The 23,157-nt window shown below is 34.6% G+C and overlaps 2 protein-coding genes and 3 long non-coding RNA genes across 6 annotated transcripts; 3 read left to right on the top strand and 2 right to left on the bottom strand.

The window, feature by feature from the left end:
• The first annotated feature begins 1,542 nt into the window (after positions 1–1,542).
• LOC133868117 (uncharacterized) lies at positions 1,543–4,767 on the top strand. Its single transcript, XR_009900293.1, has 3 exons — positions 1,543–1,769; positions 3,364–3,436; positions 4,474–4,767. It is a non-coding gene; the product is annotated as an uncharacterized LOC133868117 (long non-coding RNA).
• Positions 4,768–4,950: 183 nt separating this feature from the next.
• LOC133868116 (tetrahydroberberine oxidase-like) lies at positions 4,951–7,933 on the bottom strand. 2 transcript variants are annotated; one of them, XM_062304937.1, is made up of 2 exons: positions 6,260–7,933; positions 4,951–5,266 (listed from the first exon to the last, which is right to left on the bottom strand). In XM_062304937.1, the coding sequence occupies exon 1, from the start codon at positions 7,894–7,896 to the stop codon at positions 6,262–6,264; it is 1,635 nt and encodes a 544-aa protein (XP_062160921.1). In that variant the 5' UTR covers positions 7,897–7,933; the 3' UTR covers positions 4,951–5,266; positions 6,260–6,261. The 2 variants fall into 2 exon arrangements, with proteins under 2 accessions (XP_062160921.1, XP_062160922.1); XM_062304938.1 differs by lacking the exon at positions 4,951–5,266 and adding an exon at positions 5,370–5,389.
• Positions 7,934–8,885: 952 nt separating this feature from the next.
• On the bottom strand, positions 8,886–12,629 carry LOC133869822 (uncharacterized). The gene is made up of 3 exons (XR_009900551.1): positions 12,499–12,629; positions 10,767–11,509; positions 8,886–9,055 (listed from the first exon to the last, which is right to left on the bottom strand). It is a non-coding gene; the product is annotated as an uncharacterized LOC133869822 (long non-coding RNA).
• Positions 12,630–16,127: 3,498 nt separating this feature from the next.
• LOC133869308 (uncharacterized) lies at positions 16,128–17,645 on the top strand. Its single transcript, XR_009900412.1, has 3 exons — positions 16,128–16,457; positions 16,839–16,869; positions 17,437–17,645. It is a non-coding gene; the product is annotated as an uncharacterized LOC133869308 (long non-coding RNA).
• Positions 17,646–18,856: 1,211 nt separating this feature from the next.
• On the top strand, positions 18,857–19,966 carry LOC133867614 (uncharacterized). Its single transcript, XM_062304366.1, has 2 exons — positions 18,857–19,658; positions 19,733–19,966. Exon 1 carries the CDS (start codon positions 19,124–19,126, stop codon positions 19,652–19,654), a length of 531 nt encoding a protein of 176 aa, XP_062160350.1. The 5' UTR covers positions 18,857–19,123; the 3' UTR covers positions 19,655–19,658; positions 19,733–19,966.
• Positions 19,967–23,157: the final 3,191 nt, after the last annotated feature.

The following is a 23,157-nucleotide window of genomic DNA, read 5'->3' as shown; positions in this document are numbered from 1 at the left end:
CTTTATATAGACAAAGTTTTAAGTATTTTCCAAGCAGAATACTTGGAGAAAAAAACAAAAAAAATAAAAATACAAAATATAACTGTAAATTTGGAGACAAAGTAAAATTCTTGTACATAAAGTAAAATATATTATTCTAAGAATAATCTTTAGATATTTTGTATAATTCTTTTCATTCTTAGTCTGATCTTATTCAAGAAATAATCTTCAAATCCTATGCTCGATATTCTCCTGCATCAGTCTTACCAGGTTGGAAGAAAAGAATTCGTCCTCTATTTCGAATCATCTTTGCCTCGATATTTTGGATGTTTAATCAATTCATTTCATTCTATAGTTCTTAACACCAAAGCAATTCGATGCCAGAAGAAAGACAACTTGCAATCCATCACAATATGACTCTGAATATTATATCTGAAGTTATTTGCATCAACTTGAGATGAAATAATCTTCACAAGCTCTTGATTGCTTGTCACAAATTCACTCTCCGTAAAATTTTTTCAAAAATTTTCATTACTTTTTTGACCACAAAAAATCAAAATTTCTTTAAGCATGTTAAAACAAACATGCATCAAGATTTTCTTTAGGAAAATTTGACATAAATTTTCAATCCCAAGAAAATCAACATAATTAACTTTCAAAAGATTCCATTGAGATATTTCAGTCTTTGGACTTTTATTAAACACATGATTATCCACTTTTTGTTCAACCTCTTGAGCATATGACAAAAAACTTACCTCTATAAGTGTAAAGGCCAAGCAATTAAATAGGGCATTTGACATTTAATAAATGATATTTATTAAATAAGATAGGACTATTAATAAGTTTTAAGTAGACAAACTTATATGATTGAAATAAAAATGAGTCTAAGATAAAATATTGAAAATTAGAATAATAAAAAAAATTAATTGCATTGACGAAATATGGTTAGAGTAAATGTAGGGTCAAACATTAATTGTCAAAAGATATGATCTTTAAATTAGTGGGGTCCTGCAATGATTTAATGAGTGGGGGACTTGAAATAAAAATGTAATCTACATTGCCATGTGGCAGCCTGTGGTTGGCTGGGAGAAGATATCACTCAGACACTGAGACATGTCCCACCCACTTCCTCTCTCTTCCTCTTTCTTTTCGTTTTCTCTTTTTCCCCTTTTCTCTCCTGATTGCACGCCCATCTCTCTTTTCCTTTTCTTTCTTCTTTTTCCCTTCTTTTCTCTACCTCACCTCTCTGTTCCCACGCATCTCTGTAGCTCTCTCCCCATTTCTTCTCTTCTACTCTTCTTTCTCTCCTCTTTCTTCTCGTCCATCCCGTGCAGCAGCTTCTTCCCGCTCCTTTCTCTCACATTTTTCCCCTTCTCTTCGGTGCACTGAGTCACCGTGAAAGTGAGATCGTGGGAGACCACAGCTGTGGTGCGGTGGTCAGGCCACCGGCGTTTTGAGTGGGTAGCAGCTGAGCCGTGATTTCCGGCCTTTTTGGGCGAAGATCAGTCCATAGTTTTGCTCCCTTAGCTCGTTAATGTCCAACAAAAATCCAGCAAGGTAAATTATATTTCTTTAGCTCATGGGTATTTGATTTTGGGAATAAATCCTAGTGATTTGATAAGATTTGTGTCTAAATCTCTTGGGTTGATTGGAAAATGAGAGAGAGATACCGAGAGAAATCTGCAGAAATTGAGGGAAAGCCCGAAATGTGAGATGCTGTCCGGCCATGAGAGACGAAGAAGGGAAGGAGAAGCAACGGTTCATGGGTTCCGGCCATGGGCCTTTGTGGGGTAATTTCTAGCATTTTTCTTGTGTTTTTATGTTACCCATTGATTATAAAGCACGAAAACCATGTGTATGGTTTAAGATTTGTTTAGATTCGGATTTTAGGTTAATATGGTGATGGGTTTCGGTTTTTGTGATGATATATTGGTGTTTGATGATTCTAAAATGGGTTTTGGGTTTGTATCCTTGAATTATGATTGATGGGTCTCTTTGGAGATTGATCTAAGTTGGAATCTTAGAGTTGTTATGATCTTCGGTTTAGAAGACTAATTTTTATGGGTATTGTTGTTGTGGAAAATTCTGGTTTGGTTATTTGGTTATCGCCGAATGGAGTGAGTGGTTTGGTGGGTGTTTTGGGGCTTTCGGTGGTTTATGTGTATGATTCTTTGATGGTGTTTTCTTGTGTTTTGTTGATGAAATTATGGTGTGAATGAGGGATGATTTTGGGATTCTTTGTTGTGGATTTATGGTGTTGGGTTGATTGGCCTTGCTTGTTTTGCTAGACTAGGAGTGATTAAATTTCTAGTTGAAATTCTAATGGGGTTATTGATTCTTTTAGGATCATTGAGTTGATTTACTATGGTGATTGACGCTTGTGGGTAGTTTATTGGACTTTTGATGTTAATTTTGGATAACTTTTGTTGGCTATGGATGATTGGTTATTAATGGCTGATTTGTGATGTGTGGTGGTGGCTGGTTTTGGATTTGCATTGATGGAGGCTGTGATTTTGATGAGTTGGAATTTGATATCGGTTGGGTGTTTTGATTTTGAATGGGTATCGAGGTTTTGGATTGATTTTTAGTATGAATTCTAGGTTGTCGTTGATTGAGTTTGAAGCTTGAACTTGATGATGGGTTTTAGTTGCCTAGAAATTTAGTTTTGAGTGGGTACGTAATTAAATGATTTTTGGTAGTTGGGATATGTAAATTTAGTGTTGACGTTAATTGAAGTTGGAACTAAGTGCTATGGATCTCGGCTCTAATAGTATTTATTAATGTTATTTTAGTCCTTTGATTTCCATTAATGTTTGAGTTATTTGGATTGGGAAAGTATTGAAATTTTTGGTAATATGGATGGGTATTTTGATGGTAATCCAAATCTGGATTTGAGAATTGTAAATTGAGTATTATGCTTATGGAATGGAGTTGAAGCTTTGATGGGTGTGTCTTTATTGGATTTCATGGATGAGTTTGATTTCTAGTTAAGTGGTGATTCTTTGATGAAGCTTAGCTCTCGGTGGCAATTCATCTTAAGGAATTATATTAGATTGTGTAATACAATTCTAGTCTTCATGTAAGTTGTTGAGAATGGGTCTTGATACGTAAATGAGGATTTTGATGATATGTTGGATAAGGTTGATTCAATTAAGTTAGATTCTTTATTATGGTTTAATTGGATGCTTTAAAAATAATAGAAGTATCTTAAAGATAGTAAGTGTGATAAAATATAAACCTACAAGCGAGGATTGACCTAATAGTAGTTAAAGGAGCTTAATTGGTTCTAGTGATCGAGTAATGCGACGGGTGAGCACACGGGTAGTTTATGTGTCATAAGGTATGGGGTTCAATAGCGTAGTCTAACGATACCTATGTTTGCAGGATAGTGTCCGGATTGGAGACTTAAATGGGTTCTCTGATGTAGAGTTCGAGTCATGAGTCCAATGCAGCCAAAGTGAGTATTCTACTCACTGAGAAAAGATATTTTTCGTATTTTATAGAAATGCAAATGATAGATGATTTTCTATTGAACCAACGATATGTTAACATGTATGCTTTGAATGTTTTAAGTAGTTTCAATTGTGTTGAAATATCAATGATGTTATGAAATGATGCATAAATGAAATGTTTGAATTGATATAAAGTGTCTGAATATGTACTGCAATTATGCAAAGAAAAATAAAGAAAACTTCATGTTGATTGGTTCATTGTATTTGAAGAGAGCATGATTTGTAAAGAATAGGAGTATAGAGTTTGAGTTGTAAAGCATAATGCACGAACACATAATAAAGAAGAGAGCGTGAGGCTCATAATAAAGAAGAGAGCGTGAGGCTCATAATAAAGAAGAGAGCGTGAGGCTCATAATAATGAAGAGAGCGTGAGGCTCATAATAAAGAAGAGAGCGTGAGGCTCATAATAATGAAGAGAGCGTGAGGCTCATAATGAACAAAAAGACTATCATGAGCATGCATACAATTGTTTAAATTGTGTAATGTTTTCATGATAAGTATATTGTAGTTTTGCTAAACGTATTAGTATGCATAAGAGTCTTGATAGAAAAAGAACTTATGTATATTGGTATCGGATTGTGTGATGTTTTTATGAAAGTATATTGTAGTTTTGCTAGACGTATTAGTATGCATAAAAGTCTTGATAGAAAAAGAACTTATGTATATTGGTATCGGATGGTTGCATGATTTAAATGCCATTGTGTTCTATAACGAATCTTTTACGTATAATACTAGCTGCCCAGTGTATTTAAATGTTTGCTATTAGTCGGTGTTTGCTATATCAGCTATGGGGGTTTTTCAAACAAAGTTTATAAAATTGGTAGCTGTTATAGTGTACGCACGACTAAAAAATGAAAAGTTGATTCTTTACGAAAACTCAATGAATAGTATACCTCTGAGGTCTTAGTGTAATTATTTATGCTAAGATGGTGGGCTCATAATTCCACCTATACGGATGTGGCGAACCCCCACAACCGTATAGATGATGTTTCTTTGGCTGCAGGTATTCCGGTCGTAGTATATGGTGTTGTAGAAGTATACTGAGGATATTATGACTGAAGCTCAACGCGACGGTTGTAATGTGTTAGACCGCGGGATGTCTATTCCTTTAGGTATTTTGATTATGGCTTGTGACGCTTGTGCCACATGATCTTTGTTAAGCCATTTATGTGATGTATTTAATTCGAGGAAAGATTTAATCATATAGTTATTTAATGGCTCTTTGTTGTAATTATTTGTGATAGATGTATAAGATGTGATTTCCGCTATTAGGTTATGTTTTCCGCTTCATAGTTGATAGATGTTATACTCTGATTCGCCAGGTACATATTATGGGGTATGTACATATGTTGGCTTTGCGACATATCGTCGTGCCACTGTGATGATCCGTTTATATTTTAAGGGATTAATGATTATGTGGATGTTTTGTATAAAAAAAAAAAAAAAAAATGGGTCGTCACAATAAGATCTTCATCATTGATATATGTATCATAAGTTGGTGGACAATTCCAATCTACAAAACTTTGAGAATGATCTTTAACGTCTTCTTTATGTTGAAACTCTTCATCCCAACCACACTGTTCCCGAACCAGAACAAGATTGTAATCATAAGGGTTCTCGAAATTGTATTTTGAATCGCAACCGTCAATATCGCGATACATCTCCATATTTTGCACCGCTAGACGCTGGGTTAACTCCATAACCTGCTTTTGCAAGTCTTCAATCATCAGGTCCTATACACTGCGTTCATGGTATGGAACTTCCTTATTTGGAATCTGTCCATGCCAACCACGGCCACCAGTCATGAAAATTCAACCCAAGAAGATGCTAAAGCTCTAATACCAGCTGACGCAGGACAGAGCTAAGATTGTTTTGATAGTATATGATAGTAGCAGAAACTATAAATTGAAGATAGAAAATAGAATTTAGAAAGAGAGAAAATAACAAATATGGAAGAAATAACCCCTAATTGTCCAGAATAAGCCAACAAAAAAATAACTGTGAAAGACTTAAAATTTAATTTATACTTCAAAACTTGATTTCTAAAATAATATAGACATGCCTTTATATAGGCAAATTTGAGCATTTTTCAAGCAGAATACTTGGAGAAAAAGAAAGAAATAAAAATATAAAACATAACCGTAAACTTTGAGACAAAGTAAAATTCTTGTACATACAGTAAAATATATTATTCTAAAAATAATCTTTAAATATTTTGTATGATTTTATCTATTCTTGGACTGATCTTATTTAAGAAATAATCTTCAAATCTTAAGCCCGATTTTCTTCGGCATCAAATATGGATACAATTAAGAGGCACTCATGTACCAGTCTGTCATTTGAGACAAAAACTAAAGGAAGCAGCCAATACAACTCTACTTAGATGATAGGCACTGCATGTACTATAGCTATCATGTTAGAGTTGATCATTAATTAATTTGGTTGCTTCCTTTTGTTTTCTTCTAATTAGTTTGGTTATATGCTTAGACGAAGGGGAAAAAAAAATAGACATCTAAGTTTCTAGATGTTGATGCATTCACATATTCGTTACCAACGAGAAATTAAACTACAAAAAATTACACAACTAAATTTCAATTTAGGATTGGTGCCAATTTCTAGATGATGCCGGAATTATCTTGAATATCTTGCAATGTTGGAAGGTCAAAAGGGAGGCAAATGGATATGCTTACAGTAAAAGAAAAAAGTAAAAAACGAAAACGGCCTTATTCATGAATCCCGATCGAGTATAAATTTTTCTATCTGAATACCTCTAATCGCCTCTCTTCTTCCACCCGGATGAAAAAGGTGGGATGCTTTGTTCATTCTTAAAGAAATTAGCAGGATCAACCATAGTCTTCACATGCACTAACCTCTCAAAGTTGCTCTTGAAATATTTAGTACCCCATATGCTCGCCCGTTTATAGCTTGTGTTGCCTTTGTTATTATTGGTTCCAATGTCAAGGTCCCTATAATTGACATATGCAGCTCTCGGAGATTTCGAAACGTAGGGAGCCATGTAACCGTAAAGCCTTCTGATCCAACTTATATGCCTTTCGGATGCCTCAGTGTCTTCTTCTTCCCAGTACACAAAGTGTTGGATTTTGTAGATATTTCCAGCTCTATGTGGGAAAGGAATTGCAGATTCGGAGATTTCACTCATTCTGCCACCATAAGGAGTCAGGATCAATAAAGCTGACTCTGCCTCTTTCTCGTGAAACTTCTTCCAGATCCCTTCAAACCCAACTTCGGGAATAGGTTCCTGGACATAGTCAGATTTTCCTTTAAAATGGGGTCTTATGAGAGAAGTCCTATTTAGCAAAACATCCAAGGATTCCCCAATTGGGAATCCAAAAAAGTAGAGGGTAGATTCAATCCAACTCATTTCAATACAGTCTTCTCTCATCAAACCCAGCTCAGGGAAGCTCTCTTGCATCAATGGAAGGAGCTTATCTATCCCTCCAAGATATAAGGAATTGAATGAAGCTTGGATGGTCCTCTTCCCTTCCTGGCTGGAATTGACACCTGTTAAGATGACGCGAATGAATAAGTCTTCGTGAAGCTTGGCTGCAACATATTGCCACCGGTGAACAAGCTTGGTCGCGTTTTGTTCCAAGTTCCGATTAACTGTGAAAACAGTCACAGTTGATGGAACATGAACTAACTTGATTTTCCATGCAAGAATGATTCCAAAGCTGGCCCCTCCTCCTCCTCGAATGGCCCAAAACAGATCCTCTCCCATGGATTCTCTGTCAAGGATTCTACCCTTAACATCAATCAATTGCGCGTCAATAATATTATCAGCAGAAAGGCCATATTTGCGCATTAATGTGCCGTACCCTCCCCCGCTGAAGTGTCCACCAACGCCCAGAGTCGTGCAAAGTCCTGCCGGAAAGCCAAGAGTTCTACTTTTCTCGGCAATCCTATAATAAACTTCACCGATAGTTGCACCAGCTTGGACCCACGCCGTGCTATGCTCTGCATCAACACTGATTGATCGAAGATTAATTAGATCAATTATGACAAACGGCACATCTGAAACATAAGAAAGACCCTCATAATCGTGACCGCCGCTTCGAACTCTTATTTGCATGCCATGTTCTTGGGAACAATTAATCGCTGCTTGGATGTGGGAGACATGCAACGGTGTAAGAATGACTAGAGGTTTTGGGGTGGCAGGTGTTGAGAATCTGTGGTTTTGTAGGGAGAATTGCAAGACAGAGGAATATGAGGAGTTGGCTGGGGTGTAAATGAGTTTAGAAATTGAGCTGGAGTTTTCAGAACGAAGGGTGATCAGGCACTGAACAAAGCTTTCGTGTGTGTGAGCCGAAGTTGCCCATAAAAATGACAAAAGGAGAGCGAAGACAAATGGAAACACAGATGAGCCAATAGACTTCATTCTCGACATGATGAACCTTCCGGGTGTTCAAAGCTACTACTTATAAGCGCGAGGAGACTGTTCCAACGTCAAGACTGAAAAGATTCCCACCATTAAAATTAGATACGGAGACAGAATTCGAGACCCAAGTTGCGTGTCAATTTTTCTATTTTTTTTTTCCTCTAATTAAGTTGCGTGTCAATTAACAATAGAACTTGGACCATTCATTGGTGTTTGGTACGTACTCAAATTGGTTTTGGACGAAACAATTTTGAATGTTTCTAGTCGATCTCTAATCGATCGTATTTTCAAATTTCACAGAATTCAGATGGGTTTCATTTCTGCAAAGTTATATATAGTGAAATAGGGTCAAAGTATACAAGCTAATTACTTAGGCTCCGTTTGTTCAGACGTAAAATATTTTTGGGTTAAATATTATTTAGCTCATAAGCTGACAATCATTTTTTATAAAGCACCACGAACTGAGAAGTGTCATGATTTAGCCCTTCAAACTGTCAATTTGTTATTATTTAACTCCCGCCATTAGTCTTGATCGTTATGTTAAATGAAAAATCAAATTTGGCCAAAATATTTCAAAAATATTCTTATTTTGACCATTGAAAAACAAAAATGACCATTTTTATTTTTTAATTAGTAGAAAAAAAAAAGAAGGTAATTTTGATTTTTCAATGATCAAAATAAAGGTACTTTCAGAATATTTTGGTCAAATTTTGATTTTTCATCTAACATAACGGTCAAGATTGATGGAAGGGGCTAAGTTTAAAATAATTACCGATTTACAACTCGCGAGAACTTTTAAATATTTTTAAAGTTATTAAGTATGAAAAAATTTCTTAAGGTATAAACACATCTGATGTCCTAAAAGGTGAAGCTTCCGCTGCTCTTCTTGCTACTTGACTCGCTTCTTCTATGGGTTTTGGTGACTTTATGCTTGAAGGGGATGCTCTTCTAGTGATTTTAGCTGTGAATCAGTCTCATACTTTTTCTTCTTGGCACTTAATTCGCTCCTTTAATTTCAGATATTCGACTTGATCTCTCTTCCTTTCTTAACTGGAAAGCTATGAAGGTCTCTAGAAGCGCCAATTTTTGGGCACATGTTTTAGCTAAATGGGCCGGCTACCCACCTTGTGTTTGGCAGCATTCCCACATGATCTCCTGTTCTTTCTTCCTTCAAGATTGGGAATGGGACAAATCATTTATTGTAACGTTTTTCCTTATTCAATTAGAAAAAAGAATAAAAAAAGGTAGTGTTCCACAAAACGTGTTAAAAGGCTTTAAAAATTTTAGGGTTTCTTCGATAACCGAATGTCTAATGCTACCGTCCATCATTCGATAGAACCATAATGAACCTTCGATGATGGTTACATGCAATTTAAAATACAATATATGATGCAAGAGAAGATTGACTTTAGGGTGGATTTATTTTATGCATGTGTGCTTTAGTTTTCTTTTTCAAATAAGGATTGAGTTTTCTATTTTATGTATGTATGTTTTAGTTTTCCTTTTCAAATAAGGATTGGGTTTTTTCTTTTCCATTAGAATTATGTATTTCTTTTCCTTTTCCTTGTTAAATTAGGAGCTACCTAACCTCACTACAAAAAATTAGCAATTTATTGACGTGGCTACAATAACTCACTTTATGACATGCCACTAATTAGTGAGGTTTCATTTTATGAAACGTTTCACTAAATAATTTAGTGGCGTGTTGAATATGCCACCTCACAAATTAGTGGCGTGTTGATACTGACACGCCACTATTTAGTTGCGTGTTGATACTGACGCGCCGCTAAATTAGTGGCGTGGTAAATTTAGCACGCCACTAATTTTTTCTTTTTCCCCCCTTTTTCTCCCCATACTCCTGCTCACCCCCTATTTATCTTCATTTCCCGCCCACCCCCCCCCCCCCCCCCCTCCCCTTTTTCTCCTTCTATCTTCTCTCTTCTCCCCTACACAAGTACTCCTTTTTTCCTTTCTTTTTTCTTGTCTTCATTTCTTCTTTTTTTGCCTTCGTTTTTTTTATTATATATATTGTATGTGTTTGGGTTCTCCTTTTCTAAAGTTCTTTAGTCAAATGGGTAATATTCTGTGTTTCAATAGAATGGGTTTGATTTTTGTTTTATGGAAGAAATGTTTTGGTGAAGAAGAAAGAAAAAGGAAGCTGGATAGGAACGCGGAGAAGAGCTCCAGCCATTGATGAATTGATCAGGAGGATATGGCTGTTGTGTTGTAGTTGTAGTACAAATTTAGAGCAATTTTTGTTGGGGAGGATTGGGAAAAGTCAATGAAGAAATGTTATGGGTCTGATCAATCACATGGAAGGCATGGCTCTGTAGAGCATTTTTTTTGGGGAGGAATTCCAATTGCTTCTAGATGAGCGAAATCGCATGGATCTAATGATTTTAGAGGAGTGAAATCGCCTTGGACTATTATTTTTTCTTTTTCACGCCACAATTAGTGGCATTGGTGTTATAGCCACGCCACTGAAGTTAATGGCGTGGCCAAATTTGCCACTCCATTAATTAGTGGCGTGGCAACTTAGACATGCCACTAAATGAGAATTAGTGATGAACTGATTAGTGCGTGTCAAAAATGTCACTAATTACATACCACTAACAGTTAATGACGTATCATACCACCAAAAATGCCATTAAATGAAAACCAGTTTTTTTGTAGTGCCTATGAAAATTATAGGACTTCAAATTTATCAAGTATGTGCAATAGTGTGCAACAAAATATCACAATGTGAAAAATAAAGAGACAGATATTTATTTGACGAAGTGGAAACTCAATTAAGAGAAAAGCCACTCCGGGGTAGCCAAACCCAGGAAATCCACTATTCAGAAGACAAAGCTAGTACATAGACAGTAATACTCACATACCCGATGTAGCGATCATATCTAGCACTCTGATGTGTAACCCAACACGAACGCCTCCCAACCAAGTCACCTACTTGAAGGGGTCTTCAATGGAATCCTTTACCTTAGGGCCAACTCCTAAGATAGACTTCAGTTCAGTACAGCAACATCACTTGCCAATGGCTTGAGAGTGAGCGGATCAGCACAATAACTTCTAAAATAAACTCTCTAAGCACTACCGAATTCTTATAAACAACATGCCTTGGGGCCTCTATTCATAGGCTACAGGAATCCAAATTTGCGTCTGACTTGAATTTTCTAGGTGGCGTCTGGACGAACAACTATGCGATTGGCTTTCCAAATTTGCTTGAAATTCTTTCTTGAATAGAGCCACGTTCGGATGGTGTTGCCCTAGCGTCCGGACGGTTGCACTTTAGCTGCACTCAATTTTCATATCAAGGCTTTGAGCGTCCGGACCATGAAGTATGTAACGCCCCCAAACCGCTAAGGGTTAGGTTCGTCACTTTCTCTTTTAAAACTGCAAAGATTCGTAAGGTCTGCCAAATATCTTAACTAGTATGCTGATTTAAATAAATAAAAATAATAATGATTTTAAAACTCAGAGTTTTTAATAAATGCGGAAACGGTCATTTAGAAATAATAATTATAAAAGATACAATAACTGAAAATTTAAGGGTAACATAAATGAAATGTCCTAATGCATTCCTAGATCCCATCCCGGCCACCTACGTCTCTCTGTTCATAACCTGAAAACAAAAACAAAATAAGGGGTGAGCACAAAAACATGCTCAGTAAAGAAATCCTCAACCATAAAACAGTTGAGTTAAATTCATTTTCTTTAAAACCTCAAAACATTTGTCAAAAACTCCTTTTTATACACAAGATAATATATATATATTTGAAATAATCATTACTCATAGTATGCCCAGTACACTATTACGCCCTGTGTACATAGGGTTGCGCGGTCGATGCGGTGACCTTGGGCGGGTAACGCGGTTTACCTGTGGCCACAGGCCCCACCCCCATCAGCTAATTAATTGAAGTGCACTTAGACTGACATAGAGACAGATACCGCTTTCACTAAGTGAATCAGCGGGTGCGCTTCCATCTCGAGCTACGGTACCGAGCTAAATCTCTGCGGGTCTCTGCGGGTCTAGGGCCCAAAATAATAGTCTTCTCCACCCACGTGCCCTTTTCAAAAATTTATATATATATATCTCATAGAGTTTTCTCACAAAACTTTCTCATCCTTTACTAGTATATCCAGGGCAACGTGTTGGAGGGTTTTTACTCAAAATCACGATTTCAAAAATATTATTTTTACTCAACCAAAACCAACAAATCCTTTATATAAACAAAATAATTTTAATAATTTGAAATACTAAAGAATAACCTCTCGGTTAAAATAATAAATTATCAAAAATTTCAAAGTCCTTTAGAACCGAGGTTTTTCTCAAAATCACCATTTCCAAAATATCATTAAAAATCAATTTAAAACAAATTCTTTATGTAAATAAAAATAATTTGAAAATACCGAATCAAATCGAAGTTTTGCAAATAAAGGAATACTTAAAGTAATATAATAATTTGAGAAGGGGTAGAGAATCCCTTACGCAAATAAAGGAATAATTAAAGTAATATAATAATTTGAGAAGGGGTAGAGGGTTCCCTTACGCAAATAAAGGAATAATTAAAGTAATATAATAATTTGAGAAGGGGTAGAGGGTTCCCTTACTTGGACTTTCTATTAACATCGGGATCGAGCTTTTACCAAAATACTTCCTTGCACACACTTCAAGCCTTAAACCACACCAAAACTACACGAATCCCACAATTTTCTCTCTTGGCCTTAGGTGTGTGTGTGAGTGAAGCTTGATGGGTATTGTGTTCCATTTTGGGTTCTATTTATAAGAGAATGAATGGTTAGGATCAAGTAGACACATTTTGATCCAATGGATGGGAATTAACCTTACCTACCACAATGCACTCAAAAATGCACTCAAACTTACCTACCACAATGCACTCAAAAATGCACTCAAACTTACCTACCACAATGCACTCAAAATGCACTCAAACTTACCTACCACAATGCACTCAAAAATGCACTCAAACTTACCTACCACAATGCACTCAAAATGCACTCAAAATGCACTCAAACCTTAATATATTATTCTAACATTATTATTATTATTATTATTTAACCATTCTCATTGCTAGACAAATCTACTATGCCTAGTTTCTCACTCAAGGAAATTACTATTTTCTCAAAGGTGGGTTGGGTTTGTAGATAGCAATTGGAATGGGTTGGGTTAAGTTCAAAGATGGCCCAATAATGAATAATGTGAATTTAACATGTGAAATGTGGGTTGGGTTTGTAGATAGCAATTGGAATGGGTTGGGTTAAGTCCAAAGATAGCCCATTAAAGAATAATGTGAATTTCCGTCCAGATCAGAGGTGTAATTTCTCACGGATGTTTTCGGGTATCAAATAGAGTCCAAATATTATGAAATTTGGAGGGTAGCTAGAGGACTTCAAGATGAGCGTCTCAGTTTTTGAATCAACCAAAACGGAGTTCGTTTGACCCTGTTTCCGTTATTCCAAAGTTTAAGGTCTGTTTTGATTTTTTATCAAATTGCAACTATAAACGTTTCTACAAACAAAAATACACATTTATTCTTTTTCCTTATTAAAAATGTTTTAAATTAAATTTAAACCATTATAATTTATGTCTTAAAAAATCTGGGGCGCTACATTCTTCCCCCCTTAACAGAATTTCGTCCCCGAAATTCGAAAGCTATAAAGTTTTCCTTCAATAAAGAAAATAAAGCATACTTTATACCATCTTGTCATAACTATGACTTCCAATGTAACCATCACTATCCACATCGTTTCCATTTCCATTAGAAAATCCTTAAACGTTATTACTAAATCCAACTGTTCCTATCCTCAAGTAAGACAGTCTTAATTCTTCAAACCTCAGAAAAAACATAGATCATATCCTAGACACGTAAATCAAATCAATCATAACTATCCTTAATATCATGACAAAGGTATAAAGGCTTAAGATCAGGTCCTACAATATAATCTTTATTTCCTTTATCAACAAAAAGTGTGTAAGACACTATCATTTTCCAAATCTTGTCTCCAATCATAGGTAAACCTCAAATTATAAATCAGGCAATATACTTGCATTCCATTGCAAGATTTAACCTCGAAGTATAGATCAATTAATCATCAAAGGTATACTTAATAGAGATGCAGAAATTCTAAGATCATCAAGTATAACATCACATTTGTAAATCAGCAAATTTCAAAATCTAAGGCTTAATCCTCAAATAACATAATTAGTTTCCTTGATCATATTATCGGATATATAATTGATTCCATTGGCTACCATGTAGCGTTTCTCACTTTCCAAAAATCAACTAAGCATCAATATCAGAAATGCATCGAAACCTAGTCTCCACATTTGACATTACAATCATTACGATTCTGGTCAGAAACAGTATTATCCCATAAAAATTATTCTAATCCAAATGAACCTCAAAATGGGATTTAATCATAACACATTGTTTTCCAACAAAATTTTTGCAAATCATATTTCTATAACACCAAAAATTCCTCCAATAACAAAATCATATATTTCTAGTTCCGTAATTCAGAAAAATATTAACCTATCATCAAAATCCGTAATCACTGGCTACTATCATAGAATTGATATAAATCTTTTAAACCTCAAACTCATCCTATATAAGTCAGATTGGAAATCTTTCTTTAGAATCCCGACAGTTCATCATAATTTCAATATACTCAAAAGTACTCGAATCATCCAAAACATATCATATTCATACTTCAAAACATCATCATTTCCTTAGTTTTCTAAAAAATGGCTTCCTCATCCTCTCAAAATAATTTTGATCTAAATACTGCGCCTGAAGTGCTACCAAAATTTTGGCGTCCATTGTTCCTATCTCAGAGAGGTTCTCTTGCTTTCAGTCCAAAATCTTAGGGTTTTCCGCTCTGAGGCTTAGCCAGGTATTCTATTTGATCTAGTAGTTCTTTACTAACAAAATAAATAACTAACTGTAGTATAATAAAATACCCGCAGGTATAAGCATACCGAACTCTCCGGGAATGATACAGAAAAGGTCCGATTTGCAAGTCTATGGTTTTTCTTTAAATCCAAAGTGGTTCATCTTGTAAGACAATAATTATTCTCTACGTACTGTTCTTACCTCTAAAACTCTCCTAAGGCTACTATAATCCTTGAACTGTTATTTCATCTCGACCTATTGCTAAGGTATAACTCTTGTATGATATCATGACCTTCTTTCATATTCCTGCATAATTACTATCATCCTCAAATTGCAATAGATTAAAACCTTAGTATTACTCCAATTTAATTATGCAGTCAATCAATACTCAGATTTGATAAAAGCTTATCCGTCAATCAAGGATATCAATGAATCACATAATCAAAATTTTATTTAACTTAAGCTCTAGAAAGACTGTAACGCCCGAGAATTTAAATTGGAATTTAAGACTGAATAAATGGACAGATTGAATTAATGACTAAAATTAATTTAATGACTGGAAAATACAATAGGGCGATGAATGAATGTTTTATAGTCTAGGGAAATGAAATAAGATATTAAAGATAAAAAGAAAGAAAAAGAAAAGAAGTGGAAGGAAGAATCATGTCGGCCAACAAGAGAAGAAAAGTTATAATTAGGTAAGGAAATATCAAACTAAAAGACAAGAAGGAAATAGTAACTAAATAAAATAAGTAATATATATATATATTAACACATGGGGCCCAAATCTGCACCCCACGTCCAAAATTCTCCAAGGCCAGGTGCAGCTCCCTTTCCACATTCTTCTCATCTCCTTTTGATTCTTATCTAATGTAAACATTATATATATATGATTTTCATATCTAGCTTCTACCACGTCTAAGTTTTCCGAATAATATCTCATCCTTAATCTTATCTTTAGTAAAGTAATAATAATAAAACAAAAAGGGCAGCCCCATTATTTTAAACGATTTGTATTTTCTTCTCTCCTTTCTTCTCAGTGGATAGCAGCCCACGGTAGTAGATCAGGAAAGAAGAAGAGAAGAAGAGAAAAGAAAGAAAAGAAAAGACAAAAGTTAAAAAGTAATGAATTAAATATATATATATATATATATATAATAAAATATAACATATATATATATATATATTAATATCATGTGGGGCGACCTGCGCCCCACATGTTAAAAGAAAAGAAAAGAAAACAAAAGAAGAAACAAAGAAGAAAGGAAGAAGCGTAGAAGTGAAAGGAAGAAGAGAAGAAAAGACGAAAGAAAGAAAAAGAAGAAGAAAACAAGAAAGAAAAAGAAGAAGAAAACAAGAAAGAAAAAGAAGAAGAAAACAAGAAAAGAAAAGAGAAGAAGAAAACGGAAGGGCCAAGTGGCCCTTCATTAAAAACAAGGCGCGGCCCTTCAATAAAACGAGACGCACTGCGTCTTGTTGAGGCATTCAGCCTTTCTGTTCTTCTTCCTATGGAGGCAGAGCTTCTCCTTCTCAGTTTTTCCTCTTTTGATTTTTCGTACAAAAATCATGATCTATGAAGATCTAACCGTTCAGTTTCAAATCCGACTTCGGTAACGTGATCTACGAAACCCGATCTACGTTTCTACCGATCGATTTGAGGTATTTTCGCAAACTCTTGATCTTTGAGATTTTAGATTAAATCTAAAGATATTTGAGTTGAATTTTATGTGTTCTTAGGATTTGTTGTGTGGAGCTTACTAAACAATATTCTATTTTTATTGTGTTTTCTTGTACCGTTTGGTTGCTGATTTACAGAGGTTGGAAATTAATTGAGTACTTTGATAAATTAATAAGGTTATATTTATTTAAAGATCCAATGTTAAGTTGGCATTTTTAAAAGTGATTCTATCAAGGGAAAAGAGTTTAGACGTTATTAAACAATACTAAAACTAAGACTTTTTATGATAAATGAAAATAAGTAATATTCCTGAATGATGATGTTAACACTTTATGTGTATATGTATTTTTATATTATTGCAGATAATGACTTGAGAAACTGCACTAAATGACAGTAAGTATTTCTATACTTACTGAGAACGAAGCTGGTGGATTTTTCCATGATATTGTGTTTATTGTTTTATTTAATTTGTTCATTGCATGTGGCCGATCATGCATAGCATGTTGTGTCTAAAATAATATAACGGCTGATGAGATAGCCATCAACAAGCTGATGTAGTAGCAAGGAGAAGAAAGGCTAGTCAGTGGATCCAGGGGTTTCAGAGTGACCCAGGGGTGTCCGAAGGCCTAATATATATAACTAATGCTGGGACCGGTAGGATTTCAGTAAAAACAGTTAAGACATCAAGTGTGAGGCAACGGGCATAAACGAACAGGGATTTAATGGCCCTGGGTACGAGAGTCTGAAGAAAGATGATCATAAAATACCAAACTAAATGGTTACTACGATGCATATTCATACAACCCATACATTTGCATTATACGCGTGGCTATAAAGTCACATCTGCATGTTGAAGGAATTTATTAAATAAATCAGTATTCACCTTATTATTGGAAACAATGGACTCACTTTGGTTGTTTTGTGTTTTTGTTTCTATATATATTTATTCTGTTAATGCAGGTTAATAGACAAAGATCAGAACTCAAGAGGTGTTATAGCTAAGGACACATAGTTTATATTTTGTTTGTAGTCTTCTGTGTTTATAACATTTTATGTTGACGAGATTGCTAATGATTTATATGTATTCTTTTGTGTCATTATGGACACCTGTTTCCTTGTATTTGTTATAAGTATTTTCTAATGAATATCTAGAGGTATTTAGTTTAAAAGCTCTAATGTGTTATTTAATCCAAGCCTGTTTGACAAATATATATTCCGCTGCGAGAGTTTATCTCTGATGTAGTAATGTCACGTGGAAACCGGAGGTTTCTACTTACGAATTTGCTGGTTCAAATTTGGGGCGTTACAAAGACCTCCAATATATATAAACTTCTCCAAAGTTCGTCAGATGCATAGGGAAAATAATCTCTCCAAAAATCATTAAATCATTTGATCAACTAATTTCCTCATATATATATAAATCAGTAATTTACGCTTATACACCTATCTTCAAAGATACCAGATACCCATTAGTCATAACATATCTTTCCTTTATATTCTAGGGTTAATCGGATAAACCTCAAATGTGTTCAGCTAGGAATCAGACATTCACTTAATATCTAATTCATTAAATCAGTCATCCCAAAAAATCAATGTGTCATCAACATCTAATATTACAATCAATTACCATATTCCTGTAGCCTGATTTAGGAACAACTTCCTTTTGTCTATCACATAGCATTACTCACTTTCCTAAAATTCAACTAGGCATCAATATAAGTGGTATATCATAACCTATTCTTATCTTCAAGTAGACGATAGTCGTTCATTCCTTAGACCTCAAACACGTAGATCACATCAGGGAAATTCACACTAAGCATCAAACTATAAATCAAGATATGGTTTACCTCAATCATCCTCAAATGCAGCTTAGTGGGAGGCAAAAATAAATTCCTCAAGTAAATTCTTAGTCTATAGAATTCTCCAATGTTCAATTAGTTAGCTATCTCCTCTAGTCAATTCAATTGATCTCCTATAGCTCAAAAATTTGTTTCTCTTATCCTCAAAAGGGTGTACGAAAATTATGTCTCTTACCTTTATCTTCAAATTAGTCTATAGACTTCAATTTATCATTATCCTCATAGGTCAATGGAGTCGACCTTAACCTCAATCCAATTTAATTTTACCATTGATCAATCCTCAAATATGATAATTAGAGCATTTCTCAAACTTAAGATCTTCCGAGAGATTCATCTTATCATGTGGATTATCTTATGCTCTAGAAAACTTCAATAATTTCTCAATATATTCTAGCTTCACTAAAGTTATCTGATCACAAGAATATAATTGTCCCAAATATCATCAATTTACTCAATCAACTTATTCTCTTATATGTCCTTAAAACACATGAATCAGTATCTATAGATTAAGTGTCCATCTTCAAAAGGATACCAAATTCAAGATCATAGATATCTTTGTTTACATCCTATAGTAAATCAAGAAATTTCTAAACTTCAATATTTTTCTCTATGCACATAAAATATCTATGTGATGCTTAATATATTTATTGACTTAATATCCATAAATCTGCCAAGATGTTAAGCATCCAAATTTCTATAATCTATATGATACCAAAACTGTAACGCCCCCAAACCACTAAGGGTTAGGTTCTTTGAGGAGTATCATCATTTCCTTAGTTTTTCTAAAAATGGCTTCTTCATCCTCTCAAAATAATCTTGATCTGAATGCTGCGCTTGTAGTGCCAGAAATTTGGCGCCCATTGTTCCTATCTCAGAGAGGTCCTCTTATGACTAATGACTCTGTGATGCTGAGTGATGCAGTAGCTGCATCCGTGGCTCAAGGCATCATAACTCCTCGAGATGAAAAGTTGTTGGCGGATAGGACTGATGCTCAAGCCATCAGTGATTCTTTGGCATTCAGTATTCAGGGTGCTTCTTCGGTTTCAAATATGGCTCGACGTCTACAAGTTCGAGGGAATGAAATTCAAGCGCAGAAAGCTCAAATTTCGACTTTGCAGCGAATGTATATGGATTTTAGGCGAAGAAATCGGGTTCTTCAGCGAGAAAATAAAGAGCTCAAGAAACTCGTAGACTCATATGCGAATGACCTGGGAAAGAGATATACTGATTTGGAGCAGAACACCAATCGTCTCCAAGAACAACACAAGGATCTCTTGCTTGCGGTCCAAAATCTTAGGGTTTTCTGCCCTGAGGCTTAGCCAGGTATTCTATTTGATCTAACAATTCTTTACTAACAAACATAAATAACTAACTGCAGTACTATGAAATACATGCAGGTTGGTGCATACCAGAACTCTCCGGGGATGATGCAGACAAGGTCCGATTTGCAAATCTATGGTTTTCTTTAAATCTAAAGTGGTTCATCTTGTAAGACAATAATTATTCTCTACGTACTGTTCTTATCTCAAAAACTCTCCTAAGGCTGCTATAATCCTTTGAACTGTTATTTCATTTCGACCTATTGCTAAGGTATAACTCTTGTATGATATCATGATCTTCTTTCTAGTTCCTGCATAATTACTATCATCCTCAAATTGCAATAGATTAAAACCTTAGTATTACTCCAATTTAGTTATGCAGTCAATCAATACTCAGATTTGCTAATCATAATCTTATCCGTCAAGTAAGGATTTCTAAGAAAATCAATGAATCACATAATCAAAATTTTATTTAACTTAAGCTCTAGAAAGACCTCAAATATATATAAACTTCTCCAAAGTTCGTCAGATGCATAGGAAAAATAATCTCTCCAAAAATCATTAAATCATTTGATCAACTAATTTCCTCATATATATATATAAATCAGTAATTTACGCTTATACACCTATCTTCAAAGATACCAGATTTGGAATAATAGATACCTATTAGTCATAACATATCTTTCCTTTACATTCTAGGGTTAATTAGATAAACCTCAAATGTGTTCAGCTAGGAATCAGACATTCACTTAATATCTAATTCATTAAATCAGTCATCTCCAAAATCAATGCGTTATCAACATCTAATATTACAATCAATTACCATATTCCTGTAGCCTGATTTAGGAACAACTTCCTTTTGTCTATCACATAGCATTACTCACTTTCCTAAAATTCAACTAGGCATCAATATAAGTGGTATATCATAACCTATTCTTATCTTCAAGTAGACGATAGTCGTTCATTCCTTAGACCTCAAACACGTAAATCACCTCAGGGAAATCTTACTAAGCATCAAACTATAAATCAAGATATGGTTTACCTCAATCATCTTCAAATGCAGCTTAGTGGGAGGCAAAAATAATTTCCTCAAGTAAATTCTTAGTCTATAGACTTCGATTTATCATTATCCTCATAGGTCAATGGATTCGACCTTAACCTCAATCCAATTCAATTCAATCCTCAAATATGATAATTAGAGCATTTCTCAAACTTAAGATCTTCCGAAAGATTCATCTTATCATGTGGATTATCTTATCCTCTAGAAAACTTCAATAATTTCTCAATATATTCTAACTTCACTAAAGTTATCTGATCACAAGAATATAATGGCCCCAAATATCCTCAATTTACTCGATCAACTTATTCTCTTATATGTCCTTAAAACACATGAATCAGCATCTATAGATTAAGTGTCCATCTCCAAAAGGATACCAGATTCAAGATCATAGATATCTTTGTTTACATCCTACAGTAAATCGAGAAATCTCTAAACTTCAATATTTTTCTCTATGCACTTAAAATATCTATGTGATGCTTAATATATTTATTGACTTAATATCCATAAATTTGCCAAGATGTTAAGCATCCAAATTTCTATAATCTATATCCTTAAAAGCATTCCATAAATCATGACTATACCTCAAAATATTGTGATCATCAATACCTAATCATCCAAAACAAGTTGATCTATAACCGATGCAATTTGCTATTCCTCGAGAAAGATTGTACAACTTAACATTTAGTTAAATAGGTCTTGAAAACTTATCATACTTTGATACTGATCGTAACTTACTCCTTAGTATTGATTCCAACTTAGAGACTTCAACCTTAATAAGATCAATCCTAGGGTTCACAAAGTCAAACTGCTATGATGCAATTTCCTACAGGAGTAGCTACTGCTAGGTCTACATCTAACTACTCAGACATCAAGTTATAGTCTCGTGAAAAAGAGTATGACATAATTGAATGCGTTGTACCAGAGTCAAAGAGCACAGTAACCTGGTGGAATGAAATCAAAAGTGTACCCGTCACTACTTCGTCACTTTCTCTTTTAAAACTACAAAGATTCGTAAGGTCTGCCAAATATCTTAACTAGTATGCTGATTTAAATAAATAAAAATAATAATGATTTTAAAACTCAGAGTTTTTAATAAATGCGGAAACGGTCATTTAGAAATAATAATTATAAAAGATACAATAACTGAAAATTTAAGGGTAACATAAATGAAATGTCCTAATGCATTCCTAGATCCCATCCCGGCCACCTACGTCTCTCTGTTCATAACCTGAAAACAAAAACAAAATAAGGGGTGAGCACAAAAACATGCTCAGTAAAGAAATCCTCAACCATAAAACAGTTGAGTTAAATTCATTTTCTTTAAAACCTCAAAACATTTGTCAAAAACTCCTTTTTATACACAAGATAATATATATATATCTGAAATAATCATTACTCATAGTATGCCCAGTACACTATTACGCCTTGTGTACGTAGGGTTGCGCGGTCGATGCGGTGACCTTGGGCGGGTAACGCGGTTTACCTGTGGCCACAGGCCCCACCCCTATCAGCTAATTAATTGAAGTGCACTTAAACTGACATAGAGACAGATACCGCTTTCACTAAGTGAATCAGCGGGTGCGCTTCCATCTCGAGCTACGGTACCGAGCTAAATCTCTGCGGGTCTAGGGCCCAAAATAATAGTCTCCTCCACACACGTGCCCTTTTCAAAAATTTATATATAATCTCATAGAATTTTCTCACAAAACTTTCTCATTATTTACTTGTATATCCAGGGCAAACGTGTTGGAGGGTTTTTTACTCAAAATCACGATTTCCAAAAATATTATTTTTACTCAATCAAAACCAACAAATCCTTTATATAAACAAAATAATTTAATAATTTGAAATACTAAAGAATAACCTCTCGGTTAAAATAATAAATTATCAAAAATTTCAAAGTCCTTTAGAACCGAGGTTTTTCTCAAAATCACCATTTCCAAAATATCATTTTTACACAATAAAAATCAATTTAAAACAAATTCTTCATGTAAACAAAATAATTTGAAATACCGAATCAAATCGAAATTTTGCAAATAAAGGAATAATTAAAGTAATATAATTTGAGAAGGGGTATAGGGTTTCCCTTACGCAAATAAAGGAATAATTAAAGTAATATAATAATTTGAGAAGGGGTAGAGGGTTCCCTTACGCAAATAAAGGAATAATTAAAGTAATATAATAATTTGAGAAGGGGTAGAGGGTTCCCTTACTTGGACTTTCTATTAACATCGGGATCGAGCTTTTACCAAAATACTTCCTTGCACACACTTCAAGCCTTAAACCACACCAAAACTACACGAATCCCACAATTTTCTCTCTTGGCCTTAGGTGTGTGTGTGAGTGAAGCTTGATGGGTATTGTGTTCCATTTTGGGTTCTATTTATAAGAGAATGAATGGTTAGGATCAAGTAGACACATTTTGATCCAATGGATGGGAATT

Source organism: Alnus glutinosa, chromosome 5 (assembly GCF_958979055.1).
Source record: "Alnus glutinosa chromosome 5, dhAlnGlut1.1, whole genome shotgun sequence".
Lineage (NCBI taxonomy): Eukaryota > Viridiplantae > Streptophyta > Magnoliopsida > Fagales > Betulaceae > Alnus > Alnus glutinosa.
The sequence above is the reverse complement of the archived record's forward strand: the minus strand, read 5'-3'. Positions and strand labels throughout refer to the sequence as shown.